This window comes from Anarrhichthys ocellatus, unplaced genomic scaffold (assembly GCF_004355925.1).
Source record: "Anarrhichthys ocellatus isolate YVR2014 unplaced genomic scaffold, GSC_Weel_1.0 scaffold8, whole genome shotgun sequence".
NCBI lineage: Eukaryota > Metazoa > Chordata > Actinopteri > Perciformes > Anarhichadidae > Anarrhichthys > Anarrhichthys ocellatus.
Genome location: NW_022280038.1, coordinates 7,433,265 through 7,446,535, shown reverse-complemented (window position 1 = coordinate 7,446,535; position 13,271 = coordinate 7,433,265). Strand labels below are relative to the sequence as shown.

The 13,271-nt window shown below is 41.8% G+C and overlaps 2 protein-coding genes across 2 annotated transcripts in view; one reads left to right on the top strand and one right to left on the bottom strand.

Moving 5' to 3' along the window:
* Nucleotides 1-7,705, bottom strand: part of slc30a4 (solute carrier family 30 member 4) — a 15,158-nt gene extending 7,453 nt beyond the window's left edge. Inside the window, exons 1-7 of the mRNA XM_031848671.1 lie at nt 7,186-7,705; nt 6,376-6,877; nt 3,777-3,923; nt 2,113-2,266; nt 1,586-1,814; nt 1,189-1,294; nt 974-1,108 (exon numbers count right to left, since the gene is read on the bottom strand). Coding sequence (XP_031704531.1) covers nt 974-1,108; nt 1,189-1,294; nt 1,586-1,814; nt 2,113-2,266; nt 3,777-3,923; nt 6,376-6,772 — 1,168 coding nt within the window. The 5' untranslated portion in view covers nt 6,773-6,877; nt 7,186-7,705. The remainder of the gene's footprint in view (nt 1-973; nt 1,109-1,188; nt 1,295-1,585; nt 1,815-2,112; nt 2,267-3,776; nt 3,924-6,375; nt 6,878-7,185) is intronic.
* On the top strand, nt 7,305-11,676 carry bloc1s6 (biogenesis of lysosomal organelles complex-1, subunit 6, pallidin). Its single transcript, XM_031848672.1, has 6 exons — nt 7,305-7,471; nt 7,661-7,753; nt 9,522-9,681; nt 10,053-10,140; nt 10,237-10,323; nt 10,448-11,676. The coding sequence occupies exons 2-6, from the start codon at nt 7,690-7,692 to the stop codon at nt 10,565-10,567; spliced, it is 519 nt and encodes a 172-aa protein (XP_031704532.1). The 5' UTR covers nt 7,305-7,471; nt 7,661-7,689; the 3' UTR covers nt 10,568-11,676.
* The last annotated feature ends 1,595 nt before the right edge of the window (nt 11,677-13,271 follow it).

The following is a 13,271-nucleotide window of genomic DNA, read 5'->3' as shown; positions in this document are numbered from 1 at the left end:
ATATATATATATATATATAAATAAATAAATAAATAAATAAATAAATAAATAAATAAATATGGAGGCAGCATCACCCAAACACACACTGAAGCCAAACAAGCAAATTCCAGAGCACAACTTGCTGCAGAGGGATGAAGACAAACATTGCCGCTCTGACAAGTCGCTGACATTTAACACGCTGCCAAAATAAACACTGGAAACTTTATAAATCAAAGTGGTCAAGCCAGAAGTGGTTGAGCCAGAACACTGACATGTGCCGACATGGATTCCTCTGAGAATCTGTGGAAGGACTTGAAGGTAGATGCTCCTGGACGAGACTCGTAATCTATCGTGACCGAGTTGGAGAAAACTCGTAAACAAATGACAGAATCAGACACACTTCAAGCTGTTATCACCGCCAACTCTATTTCAAACAAGTGTTGATTTGGCTGTTTCCATTTTTATTCAAATTATAGTTCTGCATGCAATTTTCAGTAACTATGATCGACAAGTGTTTTTGAAATCTGATGAGTTGTTTTCGGTCGTTTTTGTGTAAAAGCCAAATGTTCCCGACTTTCAACTTTGACATTTTGAGGATTCGCAGCTTTTCTTTGTTTTATATGTATATATATATCTTTGTGTTTTGGACTGTTGTTCAGACAAAACAAGCAACTTGATGATGTTATTTTGGGCTTCAGTTACTTGCAATGCACATTTTTCACTATTCTTCAATGATTTTATCATTTTAGAATTTGGGCTGAAAGACCAGAAAAGTCTGGAAAAAAGAATCTACCTAAACCTTAATGTTATTGCAAAACCTACAAGAAATTAGTCATGTAGAATAACAAGTCATAATAATTGAATCATCTGTTTTTCGTGTGAAAACTAAGTAATTAAAATTTATTGCTATTGTGTCTAAATAATAAAGTCTACATTTGACTATAGTAGTGAATAGAACAGTCCTGTAAACATATTATGTGATGTAGCTACTCACCGAGCTGCAGATGCACAATTGCTGCAGTCTTGTCCGCTGTCAGCGCCCAGACATTCAGCTCATCGACTGACTCGATGTCCTCCAGCTTCAGGAGGTCCTCTCTGATTCTCAGAGTGTCCAGATGTCTGGGAACACCTGACACAGCGGGATAAACACATCACCACTCTAAATACTCAACAACACAACCTGACAGGACTCTGGGAGCAAAGACTTACCCTCCAGCACGATGACGCTTGTGTCTCGTATGATGCGGAATGTGGTGAAGAGAACCAGAATGGAGAAGATGTAGGTACAGATGGGGTCCGCCAACTTAAACTCCGGCTGTGAAGTCACAGAGTTACATCAGATCAACTAAAACCAATATCAACCAATATCTAAATTACCAGTTACACTTCCAATAAGTAATTTTACTTTGAAGGTACAAATGACTCTTTAATGCACAATGCAGCTGCAAATAATCCTCTCTATATCCATACAAAGAAAATCTAGCTAGTTTACGGGGAAAAAAAGTTAAATAATATCAAATGAAAGAGATTTAATTTCCTAACCAATACTGCTGGTACCTAAAAGAAAACTGTATTAATTGTTAATGGTCGTGACAAACGTGTGTACCTTGAAGCGGACGATGTAGGCAGCTATGAGCACCCCGACGCTCTGAACGAGGTCTCCCAAAGCGTGGATGAAGGCGGCTCTCACAGCCAGGCTGCCGTGCTGCTGACCCGACCCAGCCGACTGTGAATCGGAGGCGGCCGCAGAGCCGTGAGAGTGACCGTGGCCGTGAGAAGAGTGACCGTGGCCGTGAGAGTGGAGGTGACCATTCTGGTTTAACAAGAAACCCATTCTGTAAGACACGAGAAAACAAAGAAAGAGGTTGTTTTTGTTTAATGCACTGACGTTACATATTTGATCCAATCATGGATTAACTGACTGTGGTTCCAACATTACACACTGAGAATCATCACCTTAACGTCATTAAGTGCATTTCAAACGGTACTTTGGACTGAACGGTTACATTCCCGCTGACACTCACAGCGATGCGTTCAGCAGTGTCACGTAGCTGCACTCCAGGTATTTAGTAAAAGCTTCACAGTTTTCTGTAAGGACACATTTACATGTGATTTACATACGCGTTTACTCACACGAGGTTCACAGCCACCCCCACAGCTGCAGTGATGAGCATGACATCTCCATCGATGTCGAACTCCTGGTGCACCGTCCTCTGAACCGCCTCATAGAGCAGCACGGCCGTCAGAATGTAGATGAGCACCACACTGAGGACCGCCGATACCACCTCTAGGTCAGGAAATCACAATCAGTTGAGGGTACAAAGCATATTCAACAGAATAATGTTGAAATAATTAGATTTTCTATGTGTTTTCCATGAATGGAAAATTGGTCAACTGTGTTCCAGGTTTACCAGATCGCGTGGGAACCTGGAAATGTATCCAAATCTGTTCAAATGTAACAATTACTCTCCATGCTTTAAGGTATTCACGTTTCTCCCTTTATATGGATATGAACTAGAATCGTACAATCACTTGTTTAGCCTCAAGCAGTATGGAGATGCCTCTCAGTCTCTATGCTACATGCTGTTTCTAATCAATGATATTTAGTATTAATGGCTCCTGCAGGGATCCAGTGTGTACGCTGTCCTGTTCTCAATTTATATAAATGATATATTCACTTTGTTGTGTGACTGTCGAATTCAACTTAAGTTGACAACACTGTTTTATAATCCACCGAGAAATGATTCCACTTTAAAAACCCTGAACGACGCCTTTATTTATCTCAATTTAGTCCTTGATAATAATAAAAAAACAAATGCTTTTCTCTGGATCCAGAGATATAAATCACTATAACTGACAGAGAACACTTTCACTCTGACTGCGTTTAATCGTGAGAGGATCACAGAATAGAATTCAAACCCTGGTGGTAAAGTACAATAGAAGCTGTGCTTTTCATGCAGTGACAGAAGCAGCTTCCGTCTCACTTCCTGTTATAGAGAGGCTGCCTCCAGTCTGAGGCCTCTAGATCCCTGACAGGTGACGTTTATACGACAAATTTGGTTGCAGCCATTTATTTATTTACAAAGCCCTTGTTGGACAGTTTCCATTATATAACTCATATTTGCTACTCTCGCACATTCTTAACTGGTCAATACTTCAGGAACAGCGGGATCGAGCAAAGACTGCTTTCACTGTTAGTGAAGCGGCCTCATGAAATAATCTGCCATGTCATCTAAAATTGAAAACCGATGCACCTCTCTGTAACTTCAAGACCACTGAATAAACTGTCCGCTGCAGCACCTGGATATGAAGTGTTTAATTGAGCCTGTAGCTGGTTTATTGTCTATTATTCTGTTTTATTAATTATTCTGTCTCTGTTCCAGTTTTTTTTTTCTCATTATAGCCGTTGACTAACCTGTTCTATTTAAATAAGGATTAATTAACTTCTTTAATTTTGCTTCAGGCCGTTGTATGACAGTCGGCTTCAAAAGGATCGAACTGCTATAGAAAAGTGCTGAACAAACAAGTTTGACAATCTTATATGCTAAATTAAATACATTAATAAATGTTACTTTTTTTCTACATTTGAGTTGATGTAATTGGTGTTTATCTCCAGGAGTTCTACATCTCTATTTAAAATGTAATCTAAAGTATCCAATCAGGAACCTGATCCGGCTTGAACACTGCTGAACACTATTAATCTGCATCAAATCCTCCAGCATGACGCTGTCTCACAGAGAGGGAGTGGAGAGAAATGAGAAGTGGGAAAATGAAGTGGAAAGGCTTGTGAGATTTACCGAGGCGATGCAGGCCGAAGGTGAATCGGCTTGTGGGGGGCTTGGTGGAGAGCCAGAGGGCCAGCAGAGAAAACAAGATTCCCACCACGTCTGTCAGCATGTGCACAGCGTCCGTCATGATGGCTAAGCTGTTTGACATGTAACCACCTGAAAGTACGACAGAGACAATCGAGATTACATCTAACGAGATCCATCTGGGCGATTCGTGCAGGAAGAGATTTTGAGATATTGAAAACACAAGTTTGGATGCGTGTTAGCTCCATGCAGATACACATCGTCAGAAAAGTTCATGGTTGGATTTCTAGCTTTGCTGTGAACCGACAGGTACTCTTTGGAGCCACAGGTACATTTCATCTACAGTGCATCCAGAAAGTATTCACAGCGCTTCACTTTTTCCACATTTTGTTATGTTACAGCCTTATTCCAAAATGGATTAAATTCATTATTTTCCTCAACATTCTATACACATCAACCCATAATGACAAAGTGAAAACTGTTTTTTGCAAATTTTTGCAAATCTATTAAAAATAAAGAACGAAAACATAACATGTACATAAGTATTCACAGCCTTTGCCATGACACTCAAAATGTAGCTCAGGTGCATCCTGTTTCCACTGATCATCCTTGAGATGTTTCTACAACTTGATTGGAGTCGACTTGTGCTAAATTCAGTTGATTGGACATGATTTAGAAAGGCACACACCTGTCTATATAAGGTACCACAGTTGACGGTGCATATCAGAGCATAAACCAAGCCATGAAGTCCAAGGAATTATCTGTCGACCTCCGAGACAGAATTGTATCGAGGCACAGATCTGGCGAAGGGTACAGAAAAATTTCTGCAGCATTGAAAGTCCCAATGAGCACAGTGGCCTCCATCATCCGGAAATGGAAGAAGTTTGGAACCACCAGGACTCTTCCTAGAGTTGGCCGCCCAGCCAGACTGAGCGATCGGGGGAGAAGGGCCTTAGTCAGGGAGGTGACCAGGAACCCGATGGTCACTCTGACAGAGCTCCAGTGTTGTTCTATGAAGAGAGGAGAACCTTCCAGAAGGACAACCATCTCTGCAGCACTCCACAAATCAGGCCTGTTTGGTAGAGTGGCCAGACGGAGGCCACTCCTCAGTAAAAGCACATGACAGCCCGCCTGGAGTTTGCAAAAAGGCACCTGAAGGACTCTCAGACCATGAGAAACAAAATTCTCTGGTCTGATGAAACAAAGATTGAACTCTTTGGCCTGAATGCCAAGCGTCATGTCTGGAGGAAACCAGGCACTGCTCATCACCTGGCCAATACCATCCCTACAGTGAAGCATGGTGGTGGCAGCATCATGCTGTGGGGATGTTTTTCAGCGGGAGGAACTGGGAGACTAGTCAGGATTGAGGGAAAGATGAATGCAGCAATGTACAGAGACATCCTCGATGAAAACATGCTCCACAGCGCTCTGGACCTCAGACTGGGGCGACGGTTCATCTTCCAACAGGACAACGACCCGAAGCACATAGCAAAGATAACAAAGGAGTGGCTTCGGGACAACTCTGTGAATGTCCTCGAGTGGCCCAGCCAGAGCCCTGACTTGAACCCGATTGAACATCTCTGGAGAGATCTGAAAATGGCTGTGCACCGACGCTCCCCATCCAACGTGATGGAACTTGAGAGGTTCTGCAAAGAAGAATGGGAGAAACTGCCCAGAAATAGGTGTGCCAAGCTTGTGGAATCATACCCAAGAAGACTTGAGGCTGTAATTGCTGCCAAAGGTGCTTCAACAAAGTATTGAGCAAAGGCTGTGAATACTTATGTACATGTTATGTTTTCGTTCTTTATTTTTAATAGATTTGCAAAAAACAGTTTTCACTTTGTCATTATGGGTTGATGTGTATAGAATGTTGAGGAAAATAATGAATTTAATCCATTTTGGAATAAGGCTGTAACATAACAAAATGTGGAAAAAGTGAAGCGCTGTGAATACTTTCCGGATGCACTGTATTTTGGGATGAATCACTTGGTAGATAATGATTGAACCAGTATCAGCAAAAACATAAGAAACAAGCTATGTTACAGTCATCACTTTTTCTTATTAGAAAACAGTGACTCATTGAGAAAACAAAAGCCCTCTATCTAGTGCGTTGGGTTGCAAAACAGGAAACATCGAGCACATGTTAACCTTGTGTTCAACCCTTCAACAACCCTTAAGTATTTTATAAAGATCAATCAATAATATAGGAGATTATTCAGCACAAGCCAGTCAGCAGAACATGCTTTTAGAGTTCCTACAGCAGAGCTTGAAATGACTGTTGGACATAAAATTGATGATAGGAGCCTGGCTGCTTTACACACAGGAAATGCAGACACTGTGATCTTGATCTTGAGCTGGGAGATACAGGAAGTAACGGTACCGGTTACGGTCCCTGATTGACTGTTAATGAGTGACAGGAACAATCAATGTTTCACCCAGTTTGATGATAGATTTGGCTTTACTCAGTTGTGTTCATCTAAACAGACAAACATGTCCACCTCTGTGTGTCAGGTAGCTCATAAACTTCCCTATTATAACTCCCTGACTAATAAAATATGTATGGTTTCTCTCTGAACATGCTTACCAACAATTTCCGCTGTCATGAAAAGGAAATAGAGCAAAGCTGCAAAGACGAGCCTCTTCATCACCCGCTTGTGTTTGATCCTCTCCCTCTTCCTGGTGCAGCTGTCACAGGGGTCCATGTTTAACCCCGGGCTGGAAGAAGAGGAGTCCAGCAGGCAGTCATCGTCGTCCGCCACCGCCAGCGTGCTCACCGCCAGCACCCCGTTGGACGGAGCTCCTCCGGCAGAGTAGTCCGACATCTCCCCGGAGACCACCACCTTCAGTTTGTTGAATTTGGGCGCCTCATCGTCCACCAGCTCGTCGGCGAAGTCAAAGGGCGCCGTGTCGCTCAGGTCCCAGTCGGTCCGCTCTCTCCTGAAGGCGGACCGCACCTTGCTGAAGAGGTTCCCACCTGACATCTTTAATAAATTTGGTATATCAAGGTGGTTTCTCTTGTCTGTAGGTTACTGCCCTTCGAGGTAATCATAGGATGAAATACTGCATTTTAACTCCATCTTAGCACCCTGAGGATACAAAAAGAAATTAAAGTGATACCAGAACACAAGAGATAGCTAAACAACTCAAGAGCCCAACAGACCTTTTTATGTCAAGTTGATGACTTGATATGTTCAAGATAACCAGCGTCACGTCCTCGAGTCACTCACATTCCCTCACATGCGCTGATAAAGTCCTACAAAACTGCCTCGGCTAAACAGTAACAAGCTAGCTGGTCCAGGTTAGCTACATTTAAATCTGTCATAATGTGAGCTCGCGACACACAGACAACCCTTGTAACGTGGTAGCTTGTTAAGAAATATGACCCGGGACTTACCTAATAGATGTACTTTACGGTCGTACTCCCTTCAGATGTCTTTAGGCTAAAAACTGTCATGGTAATACTGGTGTAAACATCACAGTTGTGCATCCGCACTCGGAAGCAACAACACTAACAAGTTCGGTTGCGCTCGCAGTCACGTGATGACGCGGGACTCACATGACGTTTTTTCTTTGCAGCAGCATTAACTCATCCAAAACATCTTTTCCGTTGTGCTCTCCTGGTTCTGGTTAGAAGTACCTAAACTCTGCACACCTACAGTTATAAACAGACAGTCAAACAGGTAAGAAGGTGACATATTTACTGTGTTTATGGTTTACGATGTCAGTTACACGTTATGGAGCAGCTCAACGAGCTAGCTAAAATACTTCCTCAACGGTTAGTTGCTCGATGTTGTGATAAGCTATAACTGATCATTTCCATCCGATATAATCTGTTTACTTTATTGGCGCCTCTCTTTCATGTCATAAAGGCAGTCTGGTTGAACAAGAGTCGTTGCATATGGAGGTAGAGGAGATGGAAGATGAAGGACCTTCGCTCCAGAGTGATCCTCCACACTGTGAAGGTGTGTGTGTGTGGGGGGGGGTGTGTGCGCGCGCTTAACCTGCTCTCTGCTGTCTACATCTGAACATATGTGGTGACCAGGCTGCATGAACTTCAGTGTAGATTAGCTGACTGATCCAGCATTAGTTTGTGCCTGTCATGGGGCAGCTCGTGCATCCTCATTCACTTGTGAGAGACCACTACAGACGTGTTTGGGGTCCAAGGAAGGGGCCTTGAGCATCAAGACAATGTTTAGAGTCAAAGCTTTGTCATGCAGTTTGTTTTATGTATCTATTTCACTTTTAGTATAAAGTAGGTTGGCTGGGCATTCAAATCTGAGTGGCAGAGGTTAAGATATGTCAGCATTCAGTACCTTCTGCAAGCCAAGCTTCAAAAAACACTTCACTTCCCACAATGCAAGTCAAAAACATCTTTGTGTTTATGCCGTGTTCATGTCATATTTTAATTAGTCATTTCAATTTCCAGTTCTTGAATTGTAAAAAGCGTTCATGCCAACATCCAAGTCGTGATTATGACTAGGAATTTAGGACTTTATCCTGAAAGCTCTGATATGTTTGACTTTGCACTCAGTAACACATCAAATGCAGCATACCTGAAAACCAAACAAACATGGATTCCTCACATTAACCAAAGTATGTTTTTTAAGGTCATTTTAATTTATAAATGCCCACGTGTTTCCACTTCACACCCCGAGTTTGTAACGCAAGCTTTTAGTTAATGAATTATCCAAGCCCGAGTCAAGAGACCCTTGAGGATTTCCTCATGGTTATTTTCACAGACTTTAGAAAGCTCCTCCAGAGCCACATAGAATATCATCAAACTGTTTGCACAAGCTGAGTAGTACAGTAAACTCACCTTTATGGCTTCATGGAGTCATTAAAAAATAGACTAACAGACAATAAAAAAGTTACAGGTGCAGTCACAGAGGTAGAGGATGGTTATTGTGAAGAACTGTGAAATTAGAAAGAGGAATACTCATTTAGACTTTTCATTTTTGTGACGGGATTCCTGAAGGTTAGTTTAGAGTTTCAAAGCAGCAACAGTGAGATACAGATGAGATATACGATGGTAATAATACTCCAGGGCATTGTTTCACACAATCCAATAATACAATTATTATACAAGCATTGTATTTGGTAAAAGATTTTTACATTACAGGCATTTAGCAGACGCTTTTATCCAAAGCGACTTACAATTCAGATTCTATCACATTTCTACAGCGTAGGCACAACTACGGGAGCAATTTTGGGGTTAAGTGTCTCGCTCAAGGACACATCGACATGCGACTAGCAGAGCCGGAGCCGGGGATTGAACCGCCAACCCTCTGATTGAAAGATGGCCCTGCTATCCACTTAGCCACAGTCGCCCAGGAACTGGAGATAAATGAAATCGGGGATGGACTGCACACTGTCTTCAGTACAGTGACCGACACCAGATCACTTTAAACAATGTAATCTTACATCTCAAGTGTCGGCAGTCAGAATACAAAAAGGTGAAAGGTCAGAGTTCATCAGAAAACCAGACTTGTGTGACACAATCAGGGCTTCCTCCTCCTAGTAATCTGATGTTTTGTTCTTAGTCGACTAAGATTTCTGAAGTCGATTAGCTGTTTTTAATGATTTTGTCTCTGGTTTACACAATATTAGAATGTGTGATACTTTGTGGAGAAACTCTCTGTTGATTAAGTCAACTAATCTATTAGTCGACTTAGAATCTCTTTGGTCGAGGATACTAAATACTTTGTACGTATTCTCTTAAACATTTGACAGATCTCCAGCTGGAACTTCATCACTCATTGCGTCTGGAGAGCCCAGCGCCCGTAGAGAGCGTGTTCGTGGATAAGAAAGCGGTGGACAAACTCACAGAGGGATTACTCTCTCACTACCTACCGGATCTACAGAACTCTAAAGGAGCCCTCCAAGAGCTCACGTGAGTGTTTCATGACACTCAACAACTTCTTAAATACTCTTTCCATCACTATTATGTCACCACAGATGTCAAATAACCGCTGTCCCATGCTGTCTACTTGTGGGGGAAAACTTTAAAAGGGTCAGGTTGATTGGGCCACATCAGGAACAAGTAAATATGAGCCATGCTTGAATTGTACTTTGATGAAAGATATTAATCAAGTGTTGGCTCATATAGATGTTGATCAGATGAGCGAGGGGACTGTGCAGCTTCCTCTCAGTAAACATATTTCACTCAAGGAAATTGTAGGCGAGAAAACATGTTAATTAAGTTACAATAATAAATATTCTCTCATTGTGTCATGTCTTCTCCTTTATTTTTGTGTCAACCAGACAAAATCAGCTGATATTGTTAGACACACTGGACCAAGAGGTCACCAAGTTCAGAGACTGTAACACCTTACTGGACCTCAATTCTCTGGTACGTTTGGACTGAATTCTAATCTCATTTGTGCTCATTTTGCTCTCTCTACACCAGCCAACAGCAACGGTTTCTAACCCAGTGTGTCGTCTTTAGTTTACAGAGGCGAAGGTTTATCACAATAAACTGGTGAACATAAGGAAAGAGATGATTATGCTCCACGAAAAGACAACTAAACTAAAGGTACCTCGGATTTAAGAAGTGTTTTGCCGGCATAACTTCAGGCAAAGGAGCAACGTTTGGCGGGTGAGATGCAAACTGAACCATTAATACACCGATTCAAATGTTTACTTTTGTTTTCTCTCAGAAAAGAGCGTTGAAGCTTCAGCAACAGAAGCAGAAGGAGGCGCTGGAGAAGGAGCAGCAGCGCGAGAAGGAGCTCGAGAGAGAAAGGCAGCTTATTGCCAAACCTGCAAAAAGAACTTAGGATCCTTAAGTATGTCTGCTGTGTAAATGGATCATACAGGTGCTTTTGCACGTCTCAGCCTATTTATTACATATCAACTGTACGTGACATTACTGCCGACTGTTTTCCAAAGCAAAAGTATTTTAGATTTGGGGTTTTCTTTTGCACATTTTTGGGGCAAGAGAATCAGACGCAGAGAGAGGAGGAGATGAGATACAGATAAGATTTCCAGGCAGCTTTAGTTTCAACTCATTTTGGGATCGTATTAAAATCTACTTGAAACTGGATTGATGCACTTAATCCATCACGCTGAATATTACGAAGTAGACATGATTTTTACAATGCTTTATTGCATATTATCTCAAGCAGGTTTTATTTTTCTTCCATTTTTCTTGGAATTATTAGGAATCAACTTGGCTCCATCTATTTGCCACCGACTGAAATACTTTAAAAAATAAAAATACGTCTCTATACGTAGAGGTAACAAGCTTATTTTAATTGAAAGTGTGGAACTGTCTTTGCTGAAAGAAATGGATTTAAAATAATTCCAGTCCAGAATCTTTAAGACTAATAAGAGTAGAGTAATGTGCTTTGGGAAATGGTCCACTTAATCGACAGTATATGTGATTTTTAGTAAATGGGCCAAAACGTGCAAATATTCTGGTGTGATCCTTTATGTCGGACATTGGCCAAAAAAACCAAAGACATGGACTAAATCATCAAATGCTGGTACTTCCCACGATCAACCTCTGATGAGACACAGACTCCAGATCTTCCCTGAGAGTGGAACAAATTACTCAAAGACACTTTTGCAGCCGTCGGACAATGACAAGGAGGAGAATCAATGGGTTTGCTGTTAGATGAAGTGTTAATATATGTGATTCCTGTTGGTGTTGAATGTTATATAACAGATATCTTATTTAAATTGGTCTGCACTAAATTCAACTGAATGTGTTTCTGGGGTTCAGGTGATATGAGAGTGGATGACAATGTGCACCAAACTTTGCCCCTCGTCATACACAGCATCTGTAAATCTGTTTAGCAGATCTTTTCGAGAGGCTTCTATGCACTACTCCCGCCTGGAACTTTGTTTGTTTGTACGATTAATAATAAAGGCAACACAAACTGGTTTTAGTATGTGTGAGGATGAGTACCTGCTGTAGGGCTGTTTGTCACAGATGCACACATTTGTAATGTAAAATGGGTTCTGAAGTGTGTGTGTGCACGTGTAGGAGAGTCACGTCGTCATGTCTATGCTGTGCGTTCCAATACTCATACTACCATACTATTTAGTATTCCAGAAAAAGATTAAGTATTTACCAGTACATAGTATGTCAAATGTATGGAAGCCCATTCCCTGCACCAAAACTAAAAAGAAAAAAAAAGATTAAAGTATTTTTTTTTTTTTTGTCTTTTGGGGTGGATTTTTTTATTTTTTGGTGGCGGGGATGGGCTTCCATACAATGCAGTTCGCCAAATATACTAAGACGTTACAGTACACCTGTTTGCATTTTTGCAGTAAGCAAGCCAGCCTACTTTTTTGGCTAATCTGACCCACAATCCTTTGTGTCAGCAGATCTATGAGCAAGAGGGTCAAAGTCTAAGGTGCATGTATGTCCCAATTGTATACTGCATGCTACAGTACATACTTTGTAAGGGGAGCTGCAGTATGTTCTAAAAGTAAGGCCTCTTGTGCACATTGATGGACTACGTGAACTCTGTTAAGCATCTCAGTCCACCAGGTGTCAGCAGAGACCAGAAATAAATTCACCGGATCTTAATCTGTGGTGGGCAAAGGTGCTCCATGGAAGGCTGAATTTCTGCAGGTTTTTATTTTATTTCACTGCTTAAACATTTCTGCACCAGCTGATGTTACTGATTAGCACACCTACCAACCAGAGAGAAATATCTGATGTGAGTTCATCCTGTGTGTTGTTGGGTTTTAATGAGCACCTGCAGAGTCTCTGTCCACAAACATTTAGGATGTAAACTAGTACTTCACAAACCTCACTCTCTGCTGTTCTATCATATGTTTCTAATCAGGGCCAGATTACCTGACCACCTTGGGCGCCACAGTGAATGTAGTTGAAGAACGGAGCAGCAGGACTGACTCTTGTGCCATGTTGGTTCCCAAATCAGCCTCAGCTTTTCCTTCATGAAGCTTGAATTGTCACTGAGTTGGTAAACAGTAGACAGATGTTTTCAACCACCTTTGTCTCTTTTCACACACATTTTTGTCACCATCATCACATACTAGCCACAAACGCGTTTGTTGACAGAAAAGTAGGTCACATTCCTCTCTATCCCGACACAATCATGCGTCTGTCACTCCCCCTGCTATTCACATAAAACTCTAATTTTATACTCACTACTACAGCAGGAAACTCAGTCCAAACCAACATGGCTTGGCGCACCCTCCGCCTGGCTCTTCTTGGAGCGGAAACTGCACCACAGTGTGGCCACGAAGGGGTCCAGACTCAGGAGAGGGGCCACCTGATGAAAGTGAGTCCGTGCAGTGGAAACCACACTTTGAATATAGTTTTCAGTACCTTGACTTTGGGTTTTGTTTGACAGTTTCTTCTGTGTATGTGTAAACACTGTGGTTCCATATATGAATGCCTTATGCAACACTGATTGTTGTTGTTTTTATGAAACTGGGTCAGTGTGATGTGCAGACCAGAAAAAGGATAGAGGTTGTGCTTGGGTCTGTCATGTATGGCGGTTG

Coding starts and splice junctions, on each gene's coding strand:
- bloc1s6 (XM_031848672.1), top strand. CDS start 7,690: ATGGAGGTAGAGGAGATGGAAGATGAAGGACCTTCGCTCCAGAGTGAT. Junction 7,754..9,521: donor TGATCCTCCACACTGTGAAG/GTGTGTGTGTGT, acceptor AACATTTGACAG/ATCTCCAGCTGGAACTTCAT. Junction 10,324..10,447: donor AAAAGACAACTAAACTAAAG/GTACCTCGGATT, acceptor GTTTTCTCTCAG/AAAAGAGCGTTGAAGCTTCA.